Raw genomic sequence first — 24087 nt, forward strand, 5'->3', positions numbered from 1 at the left:
CTTTTGTGCAACACTCCTCCTGCACCCCCTCCCCCTGCGGTCTCCTGCAGCCCCCTCCCACACACCCCCCCCTCTGTGCGCCCCCCCCCGAGCTTGCCCCCACTGTGCACCCCCTCACCTGCAAGCCCGCCGCGTCCCCCCCCGCCCCCCCCCGGCTTGCTGCCCCCATGCACCTGTGGGAGCCCAGCTGTGCGCCCGCCCCTGCAGCAAATGCACCCCAAAAACCTCACCCTCCCTCAGAGTGGGGCAGTACTATTTTTTTCATTTCCCCCCCTTATTATTATGGGCCACCCGCCCTTGTCATATAGGCTCCCCCCCTTGTTATACTACAGGCCCCTTTATTATGCACACCCCCCCCCTTTTCTTCTTATTTCCTCCCTCTTTTTCTTCTTATTGCCCCCCTTTTATTTATTTATTTCCACCCCTTTTATTTATTTATTTCCCCCCCTTTTATTTATTTATTTCCCCCCCTTTTATTTATTTATTTCTCCCCCCTTTTATTTATTTATTTTTCCCCCCCTTTATTTATTTATTTTTCCCCCCCTTTTATTTATTTATTTCCCCCCCCTTTATTTATTTCCCCCCCCTTTTATTTATTTATTTCCCCCCCTTTTATTTATTTATTTCCCCCCCTTTTATTTATTTATTTCCCCCCCTTTTATTTATTTATTTCCCCCCCCTTTTATTTATTTATTTCCCCCCCCCTTTTATTTATTTATTTCCCCCCCCTTTTATTTATTTATTTCCCCCCCCTTTTATTGATCTATTATTTCCCCCCTTTTATTGATCTATTATTTCCCCTCTTTTATTTATCTATTTAATTCCCCCCCTTATTTATTTAATTCCCCCCTTTATTTATTTAATTCCCCCCTTTATTTATTTAATTCCCCCCTTTATTTATTTAATTCCCCCCCTTTATTTATTTAATTCCCCCCCTTTATTTATTTAATTCCCCCCCTTTATTTATTTAATTCCCCCCCTTATTTATTTAATTCCCCCCCTTTATTTATTTAATTCCCCCCCTTTATTTATTTAATTCCCCCCCTTTATTTATTTAATTCCCCCCCTTTATTTATTTAATTCCCCCCCTTTATTTATTTAATTCCCCCCCTTTATTTATTTAATTCCCCCCCTTTATTTATTTAATTCCCCCCCTTTATTTATTTAATTCCCCCCCTTTATTTATTTAATTCCCCCCCTTTATTTATTTAATTCCCCCCCTTTATTTATTTAATTCCCCCCCTTTATTTATTTAATTCCCCCCCTTTATTTATTTAATTCCCCCCCTTTATTTATTTAATTCCCCCCTTTATTTAATTCCCCCCCTTTTATTTATTATTATTATTTCCCCCCCTTTTCTTTATTATTATTTCCCCCTTTATTAATTTTTCCACCTACTTTTATTTCTTATTTCCCCCCTTTTATTTATTATTTTGTCCCCTTTCAGTTATTATTCCCCCGCCTCCCGCAATCTTCACTGCACCCACCGCACCCTGCTCGGTGCCGCCCATGGTGCCCTCGGGGGGCTGCATGCGGCTCCCCTGAGCCCCGATACAGCCGGGGTGCTCCCTGCCAGCCTGCTCCCCCCCAGCCCCCCCGCACCCCACTGCTGGTCATTACTTGTGTTTTCAGCCCAATTTTGCTCCGTCCCACACTGGTTCCTGCCTGGAGTCTGAGGCTTCCCGCAGCGCGGTGCAGCCCCCCCTCCCTGCAGGAGCTGGGTGGGCTGCCCAGAGCACCCCAAACCCAGGCACCCCGAACCCGGGCACCGGGGTGGTGGCTGGCGCAGGTGACACTAACGCAGCAAGGAGGGGGTTACCCCCAAACCAAGGACAGGCGTAGGGACAGCACCGCAAGGAATACCTGCAGCAGTTAAAGTGGACGCAGCTGAGCACCTGCGCTATGTGCTGCGCCTTCGCTCGCTGCGCCGGTTTGTATCCTGATAAAATGCAGCGGCTGCTGCCGGGGTGCCGGAGCGATGGATCCGGGGTGCGCTGCAGCCCTGCCCGGCTCCGCCGTCCCTACGGTGCTGGTTTGTAGCAAACCCTCTGGTTTCTCGCGCCCTCCGCCCAGTTGCCGTCCCTCGCCTCGTGCCTTGCTGCTGCAAACAGTGGTGCTGGCTTCGTGCTGGCCCCTGCAGGGACCGCGCCACCCGTGGCTGCTGGGCTTGGAAGAGCCCCGGGGAGGGGGAGCTCATCTCCTGGGGGGTCAGGCAGATCTTTCTGCAGGACACTAATCCTGTTGCAAAGTCACGTTGGAGCCGTCGGGGCAGCGCGGTGGCCCGGGAAAGGCGCTGGGAGCCACGCAGCTCCTCTGCCGGGCTGGGTGCCGTGCTGGGTGCCGCTGCTCTGTACGGGTCCCAGCTGGAGCTGCCAGACCTCGCAGGGGAGCGAGTGCTCGCACAGCTGCCCCCCGAGGTGCTTCATAGTCACCTGCTTCTCGAGACGCAGGCATTGCGTGCGAGCAAGCGCTGCTCCCAGCGCAGCCGTGCTTCGCTCACGGGACGGGCTGAAGCTCCTCAGAAGCTGACTTGCGAACAGTTTTGTGGCTCTAAATAGCGTGTGCAAATTTTACTGCGCTGTCCTTGTAATGTTAATGATGTGTTTGGAGGATGTTTATGCATCTGTGTGTTGGTAAAGGATATTTATTTCTCTTTCCAACCTCTCCTATTGCTTAAATGGCTTAAAACTGCTTTTAATTCTATAGTTACCTGAAATCCCTAGGAAAGCAAGCGCAGGGCGTGAGGTGTCAGGAGAGGTGGGCGACGGGGGACCGGGGCTGTGCCCGTGGGTTACGTTGTGCTCTGGGTATGGAGGCTGGAGCCGCCGGGGATGTCACACAAACCGTGAGAGCATAAAGCTGCGCGGCGCCTTGTGCCTTCAGTTAATCAGGGGGTTGTTGGGGTTTTTCCCCAGGTTTCTGCTTGCAGATGAAATAGTGGCTTTGCAGGGGCGGATGCTGAAGTCTGGTTTAAGTGCTGTCTTCAATCTGTTGCTGATTTACAAGAAACGTGCACTTCAAAATAGTTTTGGGATGTCACTTTGTTCCTGCAGGCTTGCAGTACTTTTTTTGATCTTTTGTGTGTGACTTTGGAGGAGGGAAGACTCCCCGTTTCTGCCGTGGAGGAGACAGTGATGAGCTCCTCCAGCAGCGTGAAACCCTTCTGAGATAGTAGGAATACATTTGGAAACGCGCCTTCAAACCGAGTGCCTTCGTGGAGGTCTGGTGAATGCCAGGGCCATTTTTTTGCTTCCCACCTGTTCCCATACTCTGCCCCTCGCCACCTGCGCCCCAGCCCCTTCCTGTGCCCATCGCCCTCAGCCAGGCTGCAGAGCGTGCGTTGCGCTGCGAGCCTCCCCGCATCCCTCTGGGGATGGAGCAGTTGGGGGTTTGCTGATCCCCTTCTCCTTAGGAGCGTGGGTCCCCTGCAGCCACCTCTCCCCTTCTTCCCACCGCGCCGGTGGTCTTTCCGTGCCCGGTTTTAGCAGGGGGGACCTTTTGACGTGGGGCTTCCCCTCGCTTCTCCGCAGGCAGCTGGTGACCGAGGGCTCTCCTGCCTCGCGATGGCAACCCCGGACGTCAGCGTTCACATGGAGGAGGTGGTGGTGGTGACAACGGCCCGATGGCACGGTGGATGGAAGCGGCATGGAGGAGGTGAAGACGGTGCTGGTCACCACCAACCTGTCCCAGCACGGGTAAGAGATGAAGTCAGTGTACGCTATGGTGATGTGCTAGAAAACCTCTTGTCTGTGGTTGGAGTCAGCTGGGCTGGGTGTGTTTAATCTCCTGCTACCTAGTCCTGTGTCACTTCTCACAGCGGGGACCTTGGCGATGCCTGGGCAAGCTCCAGTTCCTTGTTAGGTCCTTGCTGGCACCCCCAGGACCATACCCGGGGCTCCCGGCTCTGTGGCTCCAAGCTTGCAGAGCAGGCTCCACTCTTTTCCCATTAAACCTGAGTTACCAGTGGTGGTTTTAAGCTGGGGTTAGCTGGAATAAAAAGCAGTGCAACAGTTTGGGTTGGACGTTTTGGAGAAAACTGGGAAGGGAAAAAAAAAACCAAAAGCAAACCCAAAATAAAATATCTTCTGAGCGGATGTAAATGCTGGAGTGGGACACAAACCGGGTTGGAACAGGACACCAGTAGCTAAATAGATGTTTTTCTGTTATTTATTTCATGATTGCTTCACTCGGCTGCGTACCCCCAAGAGATGAGTCTGCCTGCAGTGTGGTGAGCGCGGCGCAGCTGGGCCCCCCTTCCCAGCACGGGTTTGGGGCCGTTTTTTCGGCAGAGCTCTGCAGGAGCAGAGCCATTGGAGCGAGAGAGGTGGCCTTGAAACCATGCAGCGCTGAACAGTGAGGCACTGCTCAAAAAATCAGAGTGACTGTGTCTGATTTTTAAAGTGCTGCTGCTTTGCTCAATTTCTGCCGTTCTTGTTGGTGTTTTGCATCCGGACCTGCTGTTCACTCGGGACGCTCTGTTCAGCTGCAGGTCGGTCAGGTCTTTGCTTCCACGGCCAGAGTGCCTGGCTGGTACCTTGAGGGCCCGTGTAGCGGAGGCTGTTGGCTCTGTGTCTCCACAGTCTTTCATGGGACAGTGCCCAGAGACGTTTCAGTGCTTTTCTTTTTAGTAGGCAGAAAATCCCAGGTTCACACCTGGAGCTGGATCCGGGCAGGTTTGTCTGATCCAGACATCCCTGCGTGTGGGAATAAGGGGGTGGCGAGTGGCTCTTTGCTGCTCTTCGCAAAAAGGAGATGTTTGTCTCCTCAGATCCGCCCTGCTGTTCCTGTCGTTCCCAGTGGCTCGGGGCAGGGCAGCAGGAGAAGGGGGCAGCTGGTACCTTACAGCACAGGGGCTGTTCCCCTTGTCCTGCTCCAGCTGATGTAAAACTCTGGAGCAGCTGCAGCCCTGGTGGGGCGCGGGCCGGGGCAAGCCGTCAGCACCAGGGTGGGCAGCGGGGGTGCCCCCCGCTCCTCTGCATCCCGCCTCTGCCAGCGCTTCTGAGCGCCTCATCCATGCCCAGGAGAGCGGGGGGTGGAGGGGTGTTGCTGGCTGGCCCACAGCGGCTTCCTTGGCTCCCTCTGTGGAGAAGCAGCCAGATGTGAAACTTGGGATGTGGCTTCTCCTGGATGCAGAGCGGTTTCTGGTTTTAATGTGGCTCTGAGCCTTTGCCAACCCACGTGCAGCAGCGCAGTGTTATCTGAGGACACGGATCATGACAGAGGCTGGCTCCATCAGTTTTGTTTCCTTTTGCTCTTATTTCCCCTCCTATTTTACTTTGGAAGCCTTTTCCCATCCTCCCAGTGCCCCCTGGATGGCCAGGAGCAGGACAGCTCTGCACAGCTGGCAGGATGGATGATTTTTATTTACTTGCAGCTACGATCGGAGCATATCTCAGCAGGCATTCAGAGTCTCCCTGAGGATTTTCCGTGCAGCTCTCTGGAGAAGGGCCGGTGGACAGGCTTCTCACTCCTCCACGCTCCGGGACGGCATCAGATCAATGGGAAGGACGTGGATCTTGAGCTTGCAGAGCAGATCCCAGCCGCTGGGACTCCCCAGGGGTGCAGGGCTGGTGGTGGGTGGCAGCACGAGCCACCCACAGTCTCTGGAGCCTTGGACAGTTGCCTCTGCCAGGCTCTGCTCCTCCCGGGGAGCTGCCGGAGCGGCGCTGGCTCCCTCTCCCAGCTGGCATAAGGGAAGTGGCTGCAAGCACCAGCTGGGATTCCTCAGCTTTGGCTCAGTCGCCACTCACAAGGGGAGCAGCCTTTCAGCTTGTCTTATGTGACACTCGGAAACCAAGCTCAGCCTGAGGGTTGATGCCATTTCTAGTGCTCCTTTGGGTATGGTTTGCTATTTAAAAAAAAAAATAATTATACAAGCAATGATTAAGAGCTTAATTAGTTCATGTGTTTTTAAGATTGACTGGAAAAGGCAGAGGGAAATGGGAAGATAGTAATAATCAGCAAGAAGCTTTTCTCTTTCATCTGCGATCGGAAGGGACCTGCACTTGATGCTCTGATGAGGTGCTTGTATTTCTGATGGGCAAGCCCAGCACAGGTTTCTGATGGAGGCCTTTTCTCTGATGTTTCCAGGTGAGGCAGGAGCAGAGGAGAAAGGAGAGGCAAGCCCATTGCTTTATCAGCACGCACTTTCTTCTCTTCCTCCCATCTGGTTTATGGATTCTCCCAGGGAGGAAGACGAGAACCATCCTCCCCCAGCTTTGTCATGGCAACTGGGGAAGGCAGGACCGGCTTGGTGGGATGCACCACTGGGGCTGGGAAGGTGTTTGAGTTTTCTCCTTCTCCTGTATCTGCCTCAGTCTGTTCCTCTGGAATGGGATGGGGAAGCAGTGTCAAGAAACTCTCTGGGGTTTTTTGTGGTTTTCTCTTCCCCCAACCCAGTTACATCTCCATGGCAGATGCAGACTTTAGTTCATTGAATTTTTCATACAAGCTGCTGAAGTTGGTTGGTTTGTTTTTCTCTGGAGGATGGAGTTGAAACTGTGGGCTGGATTATTTCTCCCGATCCAGTCATTCCTTTCAGTGCTTTTTCGGAGCGGTGCAAATGCGATGGAGTCCTGGAGGAAGCTGTGTTTCAGGTGTTGAATTTCTGCTGGGGTGTTTCTTCTAGATAAGTCAGTGGAGGTTTTTGATCTGGAGGCAGACAGTCAGGGCTGTGGAGTGCTGGGCTTGGCACATCAGAGGCAGCTGTCTCTTGTGGTGCTGGTGCCCTGCTGTAGCAGCATTGCTGGCTTGTCTCCACATGTGTCTGGAGAAGTGCAAGAACCAAGCCACGAACTGATGAAGAAAACCCAAGTTCCGTTCTTCTCGTGTCAAGCTGTCACTTCTGTAACATCCACCTGTGTGCAGATGCCTTGGCTCCCAGTTTACCTTTTTGAGTCCTTTTGTGTCACCCGTCACCCTTCCCTCCCAGGGTCAGGGTGGATGTGACACCGTGCAGTGCTTTTGTTCCACAGCTGGGGCCACGCTCAGCTCTCTGAAGCACCATCTCCTGAGTTACTCACCCGGTGAGGCTGAGCTGCCGCCCACACAGGTTCCCTTATCTCCGTGCTGCTTCCCACCAGGTACCTGCCCTGCAGCTGCAAGGGGAGGGATGCTCTGAAACTGCAGTTCCACCCCGGAGCTGTGTGTTAGGAGGCCAGGATGGAAAAACCGGTTGCTCTTGAATTTGCGTGTCCCCTGGCATCACAGGTGGGAAACATGGTTGCCAGTGGGTCACTAGGGCCATTCTTTTAATTCACCCGTGGTACCAGACCAGGGTAGATTTCAGGTTTATTTTCTCCTTACAGTTTTCCTTAGGAAGTTTATGTGCTGAAGTAGGTGAAAAGTTAACTGTGTTCCCAGCCCTGGCCCTGCAGGTCAAGCTTGCCACAGTAATGAGACACCTTCAATAACAAAACCAAACACAAAACCCATGAGGAATGTGGTTCATGCTGAGAGCTGGCTGGGGTGCGCAGGTCTGGTCTGTCGGGGTACCAGCACCTGCTCCCTGCCTTGCGCCGGACCCTCCCAACCGGGGGGTGAGGAACCATCCTGGATCCCAGACCTAAGTGTCTTTCCCGTCTGAGCGTGCGCATGGTGAGGGTGCGGGTGCTGCGCAGGACCAGCACCAGCTGCGTGTCTCCAGCAGCAAAGCACGAGAGAAGCCGGGGATCTCCGGGGGGGGTGTGTGTGTGTGTGTGCGGATGGAAGCAGCCAGATAGCCATGGCATTAACTAACAGCTGGCTGTGTTCAGTTGTAAGAGGCTCAGAGACTGGACCATGAGGGTCTACAGCTCATGTTATGTTCATTCTGCCCACGGATCCTCTGTCAGTTTGTCAAACTCCTTTAGGGCATGTTTGTGGCTCCTTGAGGTCTTGCTTCTGGGAGTATCCCGTGTACCGGGGGATTCAGCCAGTTCATCACCCAGACAGCAGGAGCATATTTCACACATGTTTTTCCTGGGGAAATCTTCTCAGACAAAGCTGCCAGAGGCTGGCAGCGACTTCTGAGCGAGGGGCCGTGCTGACAGCATCCTTCCACGCCAGCTCCCCAGCATGGGCCGCGTGCCGGAGGCAGCTCCGTGGGGCTGGGATTCAAAGGGCTGCTGGCAGCGGTCCTGCCTGCTGCGGGGCTCTGCGTCTCCCTACGGACAACTGGAGCTGAGCCTTTCAGAACCAGAGCTGACTTCCAGCTCTTGTGGGAAAATGTAGTCTGAGTGACTTTGGAAGTGATGTCTCCGTGGGGCATCGGGTGCGGGGGTGGCACATCCGCATGGTTTAACTCTGCCTCTCCGACTCTCTTACCAGCGGTGACATAAACGAAGACACACTGGAGACCGAAAACGCAGCTGCTGCGGCTGCTGCCGCCTTTACAGCCTCCACGCACCTGAAGGAAGCGGTCCTAGGTAGGTTCAGCCCCTGCCGTAGCCCCTCGGTTGAGCGGTGCCAGCTCCACCGCCCCAAAGCGGCACAGCCCGGTGCCGGTGCTGGTCGGGAGGGTCCGACTGTGCAGAGGTGCCGGCTGTGCCGGGGTGCTGTGCCGGGGTGCTGTGCCCAGCACCGGGGGAGCCCGGCGAGGGGAAGGGAGCCGCAGCTGCTGGCTGGGCGGCTGCTGCCCTCTCCTGGTGCAGGATGAGGCCCTGCACCTGCCCGCGGCTGGCTCCTGCCCTCCCAGCTTGCGATGGGGCTGTCGGGTTTGCAGCGAACTCCCTGGCTTTGGTTACAACAATAGTGTATTTCGTGAGCAAAGGCTGTGGCCAGCTGGGCTGGAGTTGATTTACCAAAGTTTTAAAGTAAAACTGTTTAATTACCCAGGCGATATCACTGCTTTCATTTTTATCAAGAATTTACTTTCTTCAGCCCTGGCCACTGGCTTTGCGGATTTCACGCACTCACCTGCAGCCAGATCAGTATAAATCTGCCTGTCCGCGCTTGCCTGAGAAATCTAGGGGTTGGGTGCTTTAGTAGCAAAGTGCAAGTGAGTGGTCTCCATGAACCCCACCACGCCCCGCAATGCATCATCTACATGTGGGTTTCTTTGGGTTTTTTTTTAATCCTGAGCTTCAAAACTCCTTTTTCACTGTACGTGTGCCTCGGTGTGGTGAGCTGGGGGCTGTGACTCATGTTTCTTTTTGATCTGCCCCTTCCTCTGTTCCCTGTGAGAAGTGAAGATGGCTGAAGATGAGGACAGTTTGGAGGCAGAGATTGTCTACCCCATCACCTGTGGGGACAGCAAAGCCAACCTCATCTGGAGGAAATTTGTGTGCCCCGGGATCAACGTGAAGTGCGTGCAGGTGAGATAAAGGGCCCCAGCGCTGGACTCCTGCCTTCCCATGCCTGTGTTGCAGGCTCGCCTGGCTTGGCCTGTTTTAATGAGCTTTGGTACACTGCTTTGCATCAAACCATGTCGTGGTGGGGAAGGAGGAAATTTTCTTGGTGCTGTGATGCCTAGTATTTGCTGCCTTGGCCAAGTTGAGCAGTCTTGGCTGGAGAGATACTGCCTCAATTTAACTGAATTATTGAAGAATCTGAGAAATTTGGGCACTTCCAGTGCCTGAACAGTTTGGAAGTTGAGAATTTGTTGAGAAGTTCAGTGGTAGGGGACCTGCTGAAGAGCTTCTACTGTGTCCTGGGTAACTCGTGGTTAAAATTTGCATGATTCAGGAGCATATTCTGAGCGATGCTGTCATAAGCCATCGCTGGCAGTTATACACAGGCTAAACAATACCCTGCTGAGGCAGCGTCCCCTCTGGGCTCTGTTGTAAGAGGGTTTCCTGAAAGATGGTCCTTGCCCTTCGTAGGAGAGATGGTCTTTTCCATCTGTGAGGCAATAGGACAGGTACAGCTGCGAATAATGCTGCTGCCCAAGATCAGTCATGGCACCAAAGCTCATGTCCTTGTTCAGAGAAGCAGTGTCTCGTGCAGTAGTGCAGAGTGAGCTCTGTTGGTCAACGCGGGCATTGGAAAGGGGAGGCCTGGGCTTGGGAAATCCTTCCTGAGATCGGGGTAAAGCAGCTCCGTAGAGAAGTGCCTGATGCTGAAGACTGCTTTTAGATCAGCACGTGGGTTCAGGCGCAGCTGGGTGTGTGGGGCAATGAAAGCAGGGGGCAGAGCTGGCCGCTGACACGGTGTATGCCAGCTCCCTGGAGCTGGTTTTGGTGGGGGTGTGTGCGCTGCGAGAGGGGCCAGAGGTTTCACTGATACCAGCGGCTGGGCTCGGTAACAGGAGGTCAAAGACCGAACGAGCTTCTCCTTCCCTTGCTTGCAGAGGGTGTAGCGTGCCCCTGGAGCCAAACGTCACCAGTCACAGCCTGGCTTTTGTTGTGAGTCTGCTTGTTAGCAAGAGTGTGAGCAGCTACTGCTCTTAATTACACTTTGCACACGTTACAGTTTCTTTCCCGGCTGTCCCGCCTGGGCTGGGTATTTAGCAAACCCCTGTGCCACACACACCCCTGAACCCTTGGCTTTGAGCAGCTGTTAACCAACCGTCTGTGAAAGCAATATTTGTCTTTAATCTTTTTAACTGGGTCAGTGTTTTCTCTGAGGTTGGGCAGTGTGTGTCATCCCTGTGTCTTTGTGGTAGTAAACAGCACGTTGAGGCTGTGACGTGGCCAGGCAGCCCGGCTCTGCTGCTGAATCATGCTTGCAGGGCACACTGTCGTTGGCTTGTGGCTTGTCACACTGATGTTGCACTTCTGCCTTTTGCAGTTTGACGATCACCTAATTAGTCCCAAGGAGTTTGTCCACTTGGCGGGCAAATCGACCCTGAAGGATTGGAAGCGGGCGATCCGGATGAATGGGATCATGCTCCGGTTAGTCTCTTCGTTTGTATCTGCAGAGCAACAGCGGAGACTTTCTGGGGGATGACGGTGGAGTGGAACAGAGCCTTTGGCACGGCAAATGCACCACTGAACCGTTTGCCTTTATTAGAGCCTGGCCCAAAGTGTGCCCAGTGGCTTTCCTTTATCCTTGTGTCGAGGGAATAATCTGGGGCAAGTATTTCCTTGGTCTTTGTAGGACTTGAAGCACACTGAGCTCCCACCTGGTGTAAGGTCGTTGAAAATTGTAATGGCCGCTGGTGATCAGGCCGTGCTGTCTACAGGTTCCCAGTGTGACTTACCAAATGGAAGTCAGTCTGGTCATCGGCTAATGCTCCCATTGCAGCATGTCTGCTTTACATTGCTTTTTTTTTTTTCCCCCCCAAGGACTTATTTAAAGCTTATTTATGCAAGTATTTCTTTTCTGTAGTCTTAACTACGGTAATTTAATTCTTCTACGGTCTTCTTGAACACCAGCCTGAGACTGTGATTTAATTAAAGTCTGTCTCTGCCTGTAGGCAGGATAAAAAAGCATCACCTCCTTCCCCAGGAATTGTCAGTGGTTTTGTACTCTTTTCACAGAGTGACATTGCCTTTGCCCCTATTCTTCTGTTTCAATACAGGCGGCTCCCGTATTCCTTCTAAGCAGCTTTTGCTCCACATAGATTTTGCATAATAGGCTTATGCTTTGGCAAGGCAGGTCTTTCAAGGGGAAAAAAAGACTTGATGAGGAATGTGTGAAGGCAAGCCCAGCAGCCCATGGGAGCAAATCTTGGGAAGCTGGGGTTGTTGTTGGCCAGCAAGGCCTGGGGGTGCTTTGGAGGCGGCGTGCTTAGCCTGGGAAGATCACGTGCCAGTGCTTCAACCTCCTCTGCTTAAGCGGAGACACCTTATTTTAGTTTATGAATAGGGTTATGCTCCATCTCATTGAGGTGTAGAGTCAAAATGGGAAGGAGGAGGCGGCAGGCTGTCTCACCCTGAGCTGAGGCTTCAGCTGACCCTTCTGCTGGAAGCTGCAGGGCACTGGCAGGGAGGTGCTGGGGGGGCCGAGCTGGGACCTTCTTCCTCCCTCAACAAACCAGGAGTTCCTCTGTCCCAGCCAGGGTTCTGAGTTAGAATTACAGACCCCATGGCAGAAAAGCCTGCTCAGAGCAGTGAGACCAGCTTGGTTGGAGTCTGGGTACTGCCCTGCTGTTGGGGGGGTGGGAGGGCAGCAGCACAGGGCAGCTCTGCCTCTGCTCTGGGGACCCCACAGCCGTGTGGGAACACTCGGGGCAGGTGTGTGCTGCTCATACAAAGGCAGGGGTGTCCTCAGAGCAGGTCAGGAGATCCCAGGGAGGAGAACCCTGCTCAGCATCACAGGGCAGGGTTAAAACTGCTGCCTGGGAGCGTGGCCCAGGGTGATGAAGCAAAGCTCTCCCCACTGTGCTGCCGTTGCAGGAGTGGCAGTGTTTGGGCTCTAAATGGTGTGTGTTCCCTGAAGGCTTCCAGCCAGCAGATCATCTGCTGAGAGTGGTTTGTCCCAGTGCTTCTCAAAGTATGTTTAGTTTTACAGGGATATATCCTTAGGAGAAACTCATGTGTCTCTTGAGCCTCTCAAGTGCTCCAATGGTGAAAAAAGGACTTTCTTTCTTGGACAAAGGGAATTCATCCTCTCTGGGTTGGACTTGGAGAGGAACCTTTTCAGAGGGCTGAAGTCCCACTCCCCCTCCTCCATCCCACAGGAGGATGTGGGATGCAGCAGGGAAGTGGTCAGAAACTGAATCTGCTGCAGCACAATGGGCTTTTTTTCTCCCCATCCCAGCCTCCTGAAAGGCTTTACCGCCCCTGGAGTATTGCATGGTTGTTGGATCTGTGCATGTGGCCAGTACGGAGCGGGCTGTGGATGCTGGTTTAATTAATTCTTAGTTGATGCTGCCTCTGAGGTCAGGACACAGGTACACTTGTCAAGGGGAATGCAGGACGTTGCCTCTGCCTGTTCTCCTGGCTTTTGCTTTTCACTTGAGACTTTTAAGAAGTTTGGGGGCGAAAGCTGCCAGGAGCTGTGTCTCAGAGCTCGCTGCTCCTGCTGATGTGCCTGTCCCTGTGCTTGCTCCCTGTCTTTCAGGAAGATCATGGACTCAGGAGAGCTGGATTTCTACCAGCACACAAAGGTCTGTTCCAACACCTGCCGGAGCACCAAAATCGACCTGACCGGAGCCAGGGTATCCTTGACCAGCCAGACATCGACAGAGTACATCCCTCTCACTCCTGCTTCTACGGATGGTACGTCCAGCCACTCCTCGCACCCTGAACAGGGGTGGTAAAGCATTAAAGCACAACGAGCACCGCGTAACCAACACCCCTTATGGTTGCCTCTCTTTCTGGCTTTACGGGTTGTTTTATCCTCTGCTTTCTCTCCCTGCTCTGTTGCAGGATCCCCCATAGCAGAGCTAGGCAGAGTCGTTGTTAGAGCATCTTGGCAGAGATGCAGTAACTCACCTAGTTGCTCTGTAACACTGCATGACCCGAAGAGCCGCCCTTCTGGCCTCCTGCCTTGCCCCAAACTGTGTAGCTGAAGCAGAAGACTACAATTAATCTGTAAGAAAACAGTAGTCATTGATTGATGAAGTTCCCTTTTGTCCTCGCTGCCGGTCGGGCACTGTGTCCATAGGGCTTGTCCCGGGAGGCAGGGATCAGCTTGGCTTCTCCTGCACAAGGTGCCAGAGAAGGGGTCCCTCCTCCTCCCAGCTCTGACCTGACTTCCAGAATAACTCAGGGATTTTCAATTAAGGCTCCTCAGCTGAATTATTATGGGATTTGTCTGATGAAAGATTAAAAAGAACTAGAGGTTACAACAGATTTATTTTTTTATCTGCACTCGTGTATGTAGTTCATAAAGCTGCATTTAAATGATGATGTGGCTACGTAGCTGTAGCCCTAAACTTAACCTAACCTATAATTACAGGCAACTATTTTACTGGAAAGCTCTCTGATTTTTAAGTACTTGTGTATTTCTTAACTTCTTTTACTTCTGAGAGTTGAGGAGCCCCCAAAGAGCCCCACACCCTCGGCTCCTGCTGGTGTCTGTGGGAGCGGAGCAAGGACAGAGTGAGCCTTCAGCCTCTGCACCTGCCTTCAGCACCACAGCGCAGGATTGTGGTGGGGAAGCCGATGCCAGGGCACAGTGCAGCCTGTCCCCAGCCCTCTTGTCAAACGCGGACATCAGCTCACTAACGGGGAGATGCTTCCCACGCTACTGGGCTGGGCTGGAATAACCAGAGCCCTGAAGGCTGCAGAGTAAAGGAGGAGAGTAATTGGATTCAGTGGCAGCGGCTGAGCATTACAAACGCTCCACACAGCACCACAGGTCTCTGGCCAGATTCCCATTCATCCCGCTCCTGTGCACGGCTCAAATGACGCCGGTTCCCCTGGCTCTATGGTAACAAAAGCATTGAGATGTGGCAGAGCTGGAGGGAGGGAGCCCCCCTGCATCCCCACACAGCGGGTGGATGCTCTCCCCTTTGAGGCTTTAGAAACCCTCCAGACATCCCAGTCCTGCAAAACTGTAAGCTGGGTAAAAAAGCACTGCCAAAACAAATCAGACTCTAAATCTGTTTGACTTTTGCCCTGAGCAGTAGTACTGTGTGTGCACGGGGGAAACAGGAGGGAGATGCTGCTCTTGGGCGTGTGTTCTTGTGCAGGGGTTGCAGAACTAATCCCCAGGGTGTTGCACTCGACTGTGGAAAAATAAGTACTGGTGGCACAGCAACGCGTGTGGCTCCACCACCCGCTTAGGCATCTCTCTCCACTCTGCTCTGAGAGCCACCTTCCAGGAAAAGTGGTCCTGTGCAGTAAAAAGGAGAAGTCACAGAAATGCAGCAAGGGAGTGCTTCCCTCAGAAACAGCCTGTGAAAAATACAGAGAAAAATCAGGACTTGGGGTTTTTTTTTTCTTTTCTTTTTTTGCTATTGGTTGCAGTGAATGGATCCCCAGCTACGATTACCATAGAAACCTGTGAGGATGCCAGCGATTGGAGCACCAGCATCGGAGGTACGGCTTAGGATCCCACTGGGCTCGGGCTCAGCGCATCCAGGGCAGTGGGTGGAGGAGGTGAAGGGAAAGAGGGAAACAGCAGGGACGAGGAGCAGCACGCTTCTTGCTGGAGCAGCCCTGCCTGAGCCTCCACTGGCATTATTTGTTTGCTGCTTACCGGCACATAGTGCTGCACTGTATCCTGTCTGCGTGTGGTCTGGCGGCAGCATCGGCTGGGGATGAAGTTGTTTGTAAGCGCTAAGATATCAAAGTGTAGGCCAAGTGCTCGGTGTGGCTCTAGGAGAAAGAGGGGAAAAAAATAATCAGAGGGGTCATAAAATCTTACTTGTTCCTCTGGTGTGCTCTGAGCCACAGGCTTTTCTGTAGCATTGGTGTCCTGTTTGTGTGTGACAGAGGGTGGGGAAAGCGTATCCTTTTCCAGCTGCCCCTCCGGGTACGCGCTGGCGGGGCTTTGCCCCAGCACCCTCTGCCTGCAGCCTGTCGGGGCTTCACCCTTGCAGGGGCCAGAAGGGGATCTCAGAGCGCATTTGCCATTTCAAACCCCCTCCGAGGATTTTGAGGTTCTCCCGTGCTCTCTCTTTCCCCAGATGACACCTTTGCTTTCTGGCGAGGCCTGAAGGACACAGGTCTCCTGGAAGAAGTGATCCACGAGTTCCACCAGGAGCTAGTGGAGACCATGAAGGGCTTGCAGCAGCGAGCGCAGGATCCCCCGCTGCAGCTCAGCGGTAAGGACCCAGCCATGGGTGCTCGGGATCATCTCGGCAGAGGGGCTTGTGGTTTGTTTTTTTCTTTTTCCTCCTCGGGGATATCTTGGTGGGACTACAGGGAGATAGTTCACCATCAATAAATCCCATTTCTGGCTGCTCCCTGGGCAGGCTCGTGGTTGTGCTTGGGGATGCTTCAGGTGGCCTCAGTTCTCCAATTCCCTCTGCCTGGGGCATCCTGGCTCTGGCTCTGGGTCTGAGCAAGCGCTTGGCTTGGGAACCGAGCTGGAATTTAGGCCATCGGGATAACAGTGCAGCAACCAGCTACTGTGCCAGCAGATTTCTTATCACCCCTGCTAAGCAGGAGAGCACTGTTTGTACTCTAGTGACCTCTTGCACTTTCTCATGACTTCTCCTGTCTTCTCCTCTTCCCCAGCCTCTTGCGTTACCCTCCCACAGATTTTGGCCGTCTCAGCTGATGTGTTTGCTGTCGTGTGGCTTTTTACCAAGCCGTAAATAGTTTGCATGGGGAATTTTGCTTTCCTCAAAGATCTGTGTCTTCTTTTTAAGATGCTGTTTTACTCAACAACGTAGTCCAGAACTTTGGTATGCTGGACCTAGTCAAGAAGGTCCTGGCCAGCCACAAGTGTCAAATGGATCGCTCGCGGGAGCAGTACACGCGGGATTTGGCAGGTATTCCCCTGGGACATGCCGGTGCTCTGCCAGTGGCCATCGCTGCTAGCATGGGTTGTTCCTGTGTAAGGAGGTGGGTGGGGGGTGGGGGGGGTGTTAAAGCTGGTGCGTGCTAACCCAGTCACGGCGGGGCTGGCTGCCACTGCTCCAGGCGGTGTCACAGTCCCTGGGAAGCTTGTCCCAGGCCCGGGCTGAGCCAACCCTCTTCTCTCTCCAGCGCTGGAGCAGCAGTGTGACGAGCACCGCAAGCGAGCGAAGGAGCTGAAGCACAAATCACAGCATCTCAACAATGTCCTGATGACCCTCACACCTGTCTCCGTCCCCACGCCTTTAAAACGTCCCAGGCTGACCAGGGCCACCTCTGGACCAGCTGCCATCACCTCCCAAGTCCTGTCCCAGCCAGCGCAGCTCGCCGTCACCCCCGGCGTGCCCGTCTCCCAGCTTGCCAACATCCCTCTTGGCAAAGTGGTCTCAGCCCTCCCGCCCTCCGTGCTAGGGAAGAGCCCGTCCCAACCTCCCACCGCCAGCTCCCCGGCCTCCCCACTGCTGGGAGGGTACACAGTACTGGCCTCCGCCGGCTCTACCTTCCCTGGCACGGTGGAGATCCACCCGGATGCTTCCAACCTGACGGTGCTGAGCACGGCAGCAGTCCAGGATGGCAGCACAGTCGTGAAGGTGGTGAGCCCCTTCCAGCTGCTGACGCTGCCAGGACTTGGCACGACCATCCAGAACGTTACACAAATGGCTCCCAGCGGGAGCACGGTCGTGACCGTCCCATCCGGTGCCACCGGGGACGAGCACGCTGCCGCCGCCATCGAGGTGACTGCAGTGGCTGACGAGGCAGAGCAGAAGTGAAAGGGGGGACTCGCCTGGAGGGACGCTGGCCGTGCCGCTCTGGGTGGAACTGCCTTTTTCTCTGGCTGCGCTGTGGGATGAGGAGCGGTGTAATGAGGGGCACGGGTTAACGAGACTCAGAGCAGCTCACGTCTGTAATGAGAAGGTGCAGGTCAGAGGGAAGGAGGGGGAGGAAATAATGCCTGAAGAAGCAAAAGGCAAAAAAACGCTCTGCCCTTTTTGGAGGAGAGAAGGGAAAAAAAAAAAAGCTTATTTTTTTTTTTTATAAAGCGTTCTTCCCCTGCTCTCATGGAATAGTTACTCTGTTTTAGCTCGTCAGCCTTGCCTCATCTGCAGGTGTAGCTGGAGCGGTTAGAGTGGGCAGGAGCAGGGGCGCAGGGCAGGGCGAAGGCAGTAGCGAAGGGAAAAGCAGGCGAAGTGCTGAGCAGGCACCAATCTGGCTGCCGAGGGGTCTGGCATGAACTGCTGGGGTGCATCGGAGCTGGCTGCGCCTGGTGCCTGGGGGCTCCAGGGAGGGAGAGGGGACACCAAGGGTAGGTTGTCCACGGGATGTTGTGCGGTCATCGCAGCCGGGAAGAGGCTCCACATGGCAGCGTAGATGCAAGCCCTGGGAGGTTGGCTTCTGCGTGATGCTGGCTTTGGGTGGCAGGAACAAGCAGGAGCTCTCATGACACTGGTCGTTGCGGGTTGCCCAGGTTTGCTGGGGGAAGGACTGGGGAGACACAAACCCAGAAGGCCAGGAAGAGCTGTAACTTCTGAGGATTAGGGTCTCTTTCTAGTTTTCTCAAAAAAAAAAAAACCAAACAAAAAAAACAAAAAAAGGAAAAAATCCATTTTGGGGGGATTTTTTTAAGCAAACAGCCATTTTTCAGCAAAGCCCTTTGGTAGTGAAGATCATGCCATGAGGCAGAGATGTATGCAGGGAGATGAGCTGGACGGCAGCACTCCGAGGAGCTTCCGCTTATTACTGAGGTGTGACCCTGGTGCAGGATCCGGCTGGTCCCTGGTCCCCAGCATCTTGCTGATCGCCTCATCCCGTGGGAGCTGGATGCTGCTGTTGCCTCCCCGCCGAGTCTGAGCAGCCATTCTGTAATGGGGTGGTTGGCCCCCTCAGTACTCCTTCGACCGTTCAGCTCGCTGCAAGTCTCACCTGGTCCTGTTCTAGGGCACGCGCATGCCGTGGGGCTGCGGCGATGCTCACGCTGTCTCTGGCTGGAAGGAGTCAGGTGCTTGAAGTGTTGGGGTTTCTACAAACTTGATCTGGCAGCAGCAGCGATGACAGGTCACTTTAATGAGCTAATAAATATTTTTTTTGAAAGAGCGCTGCTGGTTGACTGTGTTTCTGTGTCTGACTGTGACAGCTGGGCTTGCAAAGTGGGGCTGAGTTGGGACAGGAATGTGCTTTTTGTAACTAAAAATGCACCGGCACATGTACTGTGTGCTTCCTGCTGTCTGCACATGTGCAAAGATGCTCCAAATCCTTTGAGGGTTGTGGGCACGTTGTGATGCTCTGACTGTATCCTTGGTGTTTGAGGAGGGTCTGGGCTTAGATACACCACTGCATTTGAGGGATTTATGAACCACAGGGAAGATAAAGGGGTGTTTTGTTTGTCTGAATCTGCTAGCTGTGGTGCTGTCTGCTAAAACACCAGGAGTGAAACTTGGGAGGTGGGGGGGAACCCTAGGGTTTGTTAAGGGAACACAAGAGCAGAGTTTTGCCTTAGAAGAGGGTGATTCTCCCATTGGAGGAAGGGAGAGAAACCTCCTGATGCTGCTGTCGACCCTGACACGCATGTGAGTTTAAGCAATTTTGGTGCTACCTCTGTGAGTGGGAGCAGTTTTTATCTGAAATGTGTTCATAGAATAAAAGGATTTGTTATTTTTTTCTTTGCAGAGGATGCTCTTTAATTTCAGGAACTGGAAAGGTTGGGGCTACCCCGCGAGCCTGGCAGAGCAGCCATTGCATGGAGGATCATCCAGCCTGGCTGTAGGATGGGGCTGCCCAGGCCAAGTTAAGAGCTGTGGCTGTGCTGGCGTCTCCTGGCGCTCCGGGAAGGCACTGTGGGAGCAGGGGATGGAGCCGAGAGCCCATGGGCATGTGCTGCTCCGGGGGAAGAGCCTGGAGATGAAGCCCAGGGGTGTCAATGCTGCAGCTCCACTTCAAGTGGACACTTGGCCCTTTCCCGTGGCAGCAGACGGGCGATGCCGTGTGTCCGTGTGGAGGCACAGCCCGTTGCCATGGGGTCCCTCTCCATTAGCCGCAGGGTTGCTGTTAGGAAACCTCCAGTTCTGTGTGTCACCGCCCCAGCAAAACCATTAATTCACCCCAGTATAGGCTAATTCTGCCTCTTCTGCCAGGCCAGCTTGGACTGTCCTTCCTTTCTCCTAGCAAATACATGTTAACTCCTTCCTCGCCCCGGGGAGGGGACGGCATGGCCAGGCTGTGGTCACTGGGGTGGGTGGGTGAGGACACAGTTCAGCAGTGCCACCTGCTCCTGCAGCCCCCAGCCCCTGCCCTGGACACCAAGGATGGGGAGGAGGCTGCAAGGGGGCTCCTCTCCATGCTCCTGCTGTTGGGGGAATGTTCCCACATCCTCTCTTGGGGGCAGGATCTGCCATAGCTTCAGCCACTTAATATTTTCAGGGGTTTTCAGCAATTTTTGTGTATAATTAATTTTGTCTTCAGGTCCAACCCTGGTGAGATGGACATGGTGATGAAGAAGAGGGGTGTTGCAAAGGGAGCGTTCTGCAGGTGCGGGGAGACAGAGTTGTCTCAAGGCTTTTTGAGTTTGCAAGGATGCTGGTGTGAAGTGGATGAAGCAGGAGAGGGATGTCTGTCTGTCCTGCCTGTGTGCCCACCGATGGGTGGGGGAGCCATTGAACACCCCCCGGTCCAGCCTGTGCGCCCCCAAGCCACAGTGGATGCTGTGAGCAGTGGCATCTTTCTGGAGACAGCTTTGGTGTCTTTAAGAAAGTTGGGGTTTTTTTATGGAGTCTGCACATCTGCTCTTGTTCAGGGATGCTCAGAGCGCTTTGTGTTGTTTTATTTTTCCACCCTTTGCCTGAGATTTGAATGTGGGTGGATGCAGCATCATCCTGGGAAAAATCTCCCTGCAGCCATGCCTACACTGAAATCTGCATCCTGAAATGGTGCAAGGAGGGTGGCGGGGCTGTCACTGGATGCCACTGGCTTTGCTCGTGGCACTCAATGCCATCTCCATCTCCCCCCCGTGCTGCCCGTAACATCCTTCCTGCAAAGTACCAGTCTGAACTTTGAAAAGCTGCCAGTAGTTCTGAAGATGAGCCCAGTGCTTCTGAGGGTGCTGTGCAGGGCTGGGCTGTTCATGGGGTGTCCCTGGTGTGGGCAGGGTGTGTGGGGGCTTGTGAGCCTGAAACTTGGCTCCAAAGTCTGGTCATGCATGGCACGGCTGGGGCGAACCGGGCTGCGCCCAGCACTGATAACCGCCAGTGTCTTGAGTTGTATTTGGAAGAGTTATGACACACAGTCAGGAGGAAAAATGATTTATTCTTCTAAGGCATTATTTTCTGTTTCGTTTTGGCCAAGCCTGGACGTGGGGCCACAGACATTAGGAGGAGTTGTGCCTAATCAGAGGCTTTCCCCTCCCAGGCTGCCTGCGGTTAAGATATCACAGTTGTTTCTTCCTTGTTATCTTTGTACTTGGGGACAGCATGAGTATGTCAGGCCAAGGAAATGTAAAGGGTTGTGATCACCATGAGCCTCTGCTTGCCTGTCCAGCATGATCAGTGGTGCTGAGCCAGGTCAGGGGGTGCATTTCTAGCCCAAAACCCCCCGCTCCTGTGCTGCAACAGTGAGCATAGGTCCCTCTGGTCACAGGGACCCCCGTCCCCTAGCAGTGCTGAGGCAGGAAAGCATTGGTGAATTTGCCCAGCCCTGGAGAGCTGCGGGCTGAGCACCCTGCCCCAGCCACCTCTGCTCTGGACAACCCCCTCCAGCTTATCCTAGGGTTATGAGTCAGGAGGGAATGGCCAGGTTGAAAGGTGATGGCTGCTGGGACCTCCTGGCTCCTCTTTAAGGTCATCTGAAAGGTGGCATCTGAGCACAGGGTGGAGCGGGGTTTGTGGCATCTCCACGTTGGTGTGAACAGTGCTGGGGACACGGCAGTGGGCAGTGGGCAGGAGGCAGCAGCTCTTCCCTGGTTCCACGCACCTTTACCTGCCCTGGAGACTACACACCACTTTGCTAGCAAAGCATTCCCAGTGTGGGCGTACTTTGCCCTGCAAGGCAACGCTTCTTAGGGAAGTAAACAGCTCCCCAAGCAATAAAATCTCTGCAGGCAGATTTTGGCTGGTGCAATCCTCCCCTCCCTTTGCAGCAGCATTTGGGGCAGCTCGGCAGGGAGATGCTGGCAGTACAGCCCCGTCTCCCTGGAGAGACTGGCTGTGATGCTCTGGGATGCCCTGGCAGTGTGCTCTGCTCCTGGGGGGCTGTGCCACTCCCAAGCGTGCCGTGGTGCTTCCTTGCTCTTGCAGGGTTGTCGGTGACTCATGGTAGGGCTGGGGCTGAGGCTTGAGAAGGAAAAGCAAAGGTAAGTCATCTGCAGCAAGCTGGGAACAGATCAGTTGGTGTGTGGATAACTGGCTTTGGGCTGGATGCAACAAGGACGCGGCCGTTGGGGCTTGCGCAAGACACCCTGGCCAGGGGGAAGGTCCTGTGGTGTGTGTGGTGACTTGTGTCCTGGCTCTTCAGCCCGGGTTTCAGCAGTGCTGGTAACGCGTCACTCATGGGGAGCGTGTCCCACCTGCAGACCAGAGGCACTGACAGCAGCACCGAGGTCTGAGGCTCAGCACTGGGGAGACCCCAAGCTCTGCACCCCACCAGCGAGGCTGCGCTCGGGGGCTGAGTGCTGCCATGGAGCTGGGGTGGGCTCCCAGGGCTGCAGCGGGTGTTATGCACCCTGCAACTGGAGCATCAGGGTGAATCCCAATGGGTCAACCCACCTGGGGTCCCTGCAGCAGGGCTGGGGCTCCCCAATGCCCACCCTGCCAGCCCGGTGCTGCCGGCAGCTGCCTTCCCAGGGCCCCCTCGGGTGCTCAGTCGTGCTCCCCTTTCCTCCCTGGTACAAGGCCGGTCAGCGTCCCGTGGGGAGTGCAGGGCTGCTCTGCTCCAGCCGGGTGTGGAAGACTCATATCCAGAGGCAAATTACATAAGGGACGCAGGTGACTCATACCAAGTCACTGTTTTTCTTCAGACTGTGTGATGATGGAAGCAATGCTGTTTGTGTTTTCTCCTCCAGGCATCTGCGGGAGCAGCCTGCAGCATTTGGGAAAGACCCACATCCAACCGGCAGCGTTGCAAACAGAGCCATGCCGTGGTCCTGCAAGCGCTGCCTGCACGCCTGCGCTGCTGCCAGGGAGCAGGAGGCTGCGAGAAACCCAGTTCCTCAGCCGCCGGGTTGCTCTGGGCTGGTTAGGGGTGTTACCAGGGCAGGAGATGCTCCAGCATCGTCGTGTGAAGGCCCTCCCGGGTCCCAGCCCATCCTCAGGCAGTTGTGCAGTGCACAAAAGGCAGCGTGCCCGGGGCTGGGGGGGCTGCAGCAGCACACACCCCCGGAGCAGCAGTGATGACTTTGGGGGGAAACCCCTCCATGGCTGTTGGTCACGTCGCCGCCGCAGGAACGGAAACCGAAACTCAGGGCTTCCAGCTGGGTGTGTGTTTGTCTTAAAATCAGCAGATCCTGGGATTTGGCTCTTCCCACCTGACGCAGCTGATGCGGTGACGCAGCTTCACCTCCTCCCTGCTCCAGCTGCCGCTGCGGCTTCCTCGGCTCTGCTGCCCGGGGACCAAGTCCCAGGACCGCCCGGCTTCTCCCTGGCTTTCTCCTCTGTTTCTACCACTTTTTCATGCGTGCTGAGCAGGGGGAGAAGCTTCAGAGAAGATAGTGAAAGCTGTTTTCTCCTGGAGCTGTAGGGAAAATGTCCCACCTGTAAAATCAGTGAAACCTCCAAATATCCCACCCGCAATATCCCACCCGTAAACCAGGGTGACGCGCCGGCGCCCCAGCTGCTCTGCCAGGGAGAGCCTGGCACGCTCCGTTCGGGGTCTGGCGTCTGGGGGGTTGTTCGGGGGTGTTTTGTTTCTGGTTTTCACTGCTGGTTGATGCTGCCTGGGCTATGACAGAGTCATTTGCTGTGGTTCAGAGCAAGGGCTGTGGAGAGGGCCGCTTCTGCCCGCGGGCAACGCAAACCAAGGATGCTGTTGCACATCCGTGCGCCTGCACTTGCTCCATGCCAGAGCTGGGGACCAGAACCGCTGCCTTCTGGAGCCCTTTGGCCTCACTTGGCTCCAGGGCTGCATCTTCACAGGGGAAGGGACCACTCCTTTCCTGGGCAGGGATGGGGCCCGCACGCTGCCCGGCCTGCTAATGGTTCCCCAGGCAGCTGCAAGGCAAAGGCTGGGAAGATCCTTCCTGTGCAGGGAAGCCAATCGCAGGAGCTCTGTGGGGCCATCTGGGGCTGCAAGGCTGAGCCACCCACTTGCCCCTGTGACGAGGCACAGAGCAGAGCAGTGTGACCCTGCAGCTGTGGCCGTGCCCACGCGTCTGGCAGTGACAGGGCCTTTGGGACACAGACCAGGCGGGTTCAGCCAGCTCCCATGGCCACCCACTGCTCCAGCAGGGTCCATCCAGCACCCACAGGCCTGGGCTGCCCCACACCCCTCCCTGGTGTGAAAGCACTCGGGGCTCCCTGGGTGCTGCTGGATGGGAGCAGGGTGGGGGCTCCCCCCGAGGTATCCGATGGGTAAAAAAAATGACAAAACAAATGGTTCCTCTTGCTCCTTCCTTCAGTGTTGACAAACATGCCAGAACCCAGTCCCTGCCCCTCCTTCCTCCCTGCTCCTGCTGCCAGCAATGCCCCACGGGCTGCCTCTCAGCTCCTCGTTGTTTCCTCTTCCCACTTCTTTCAAGGATGAGCTTTTACTTCCCTCGCTGATGCTGGTTCAT

General features: G+C 54.7%; 1 protein-coding gene across 1 annotated transcript; it reads left to right on the plus strand.

Moving 5' to 3' along the window:
• Positions 1-3535: 3535 nt before the first annotated feature.
• On the plus strand, positions 3536-18997 carry GMEB2 (glucocorticoid modulatory element binding protein 2). Its single transcript, XM_056354613.1, is given in 10 exon segments — positions 3536-3617; positions 3619-3695; positions 8308-8405; positions 9166-9293; positions 10708-10811; positions 12925-13082; positions 14778-14849; positions 15440-15577; positions 16127-16249; positions 16467-18997. Coding segments are annotated over 10 exon segments (1590 nt in total). The 5' UTR covers positions 3536-3563; the 3' UTR covers positions 17105-18997.
• Positions 18998-24087: the final 5090 nt, after the last annotated feature.

This window comes from Falco biarmicus, chromosome 10, assembly GCF_023638135.1.
Source record: "Falco biarmicus isolate bFalBia1 chromosome 10, bFalBia1.pri, whole genome shotgun sequence".
Taxonomy (NCBI): Eukaryota; Metazoa; Chordata; class Aves; order Falconiformes; family Falconidae; genus Falco; species Falco biarmicus.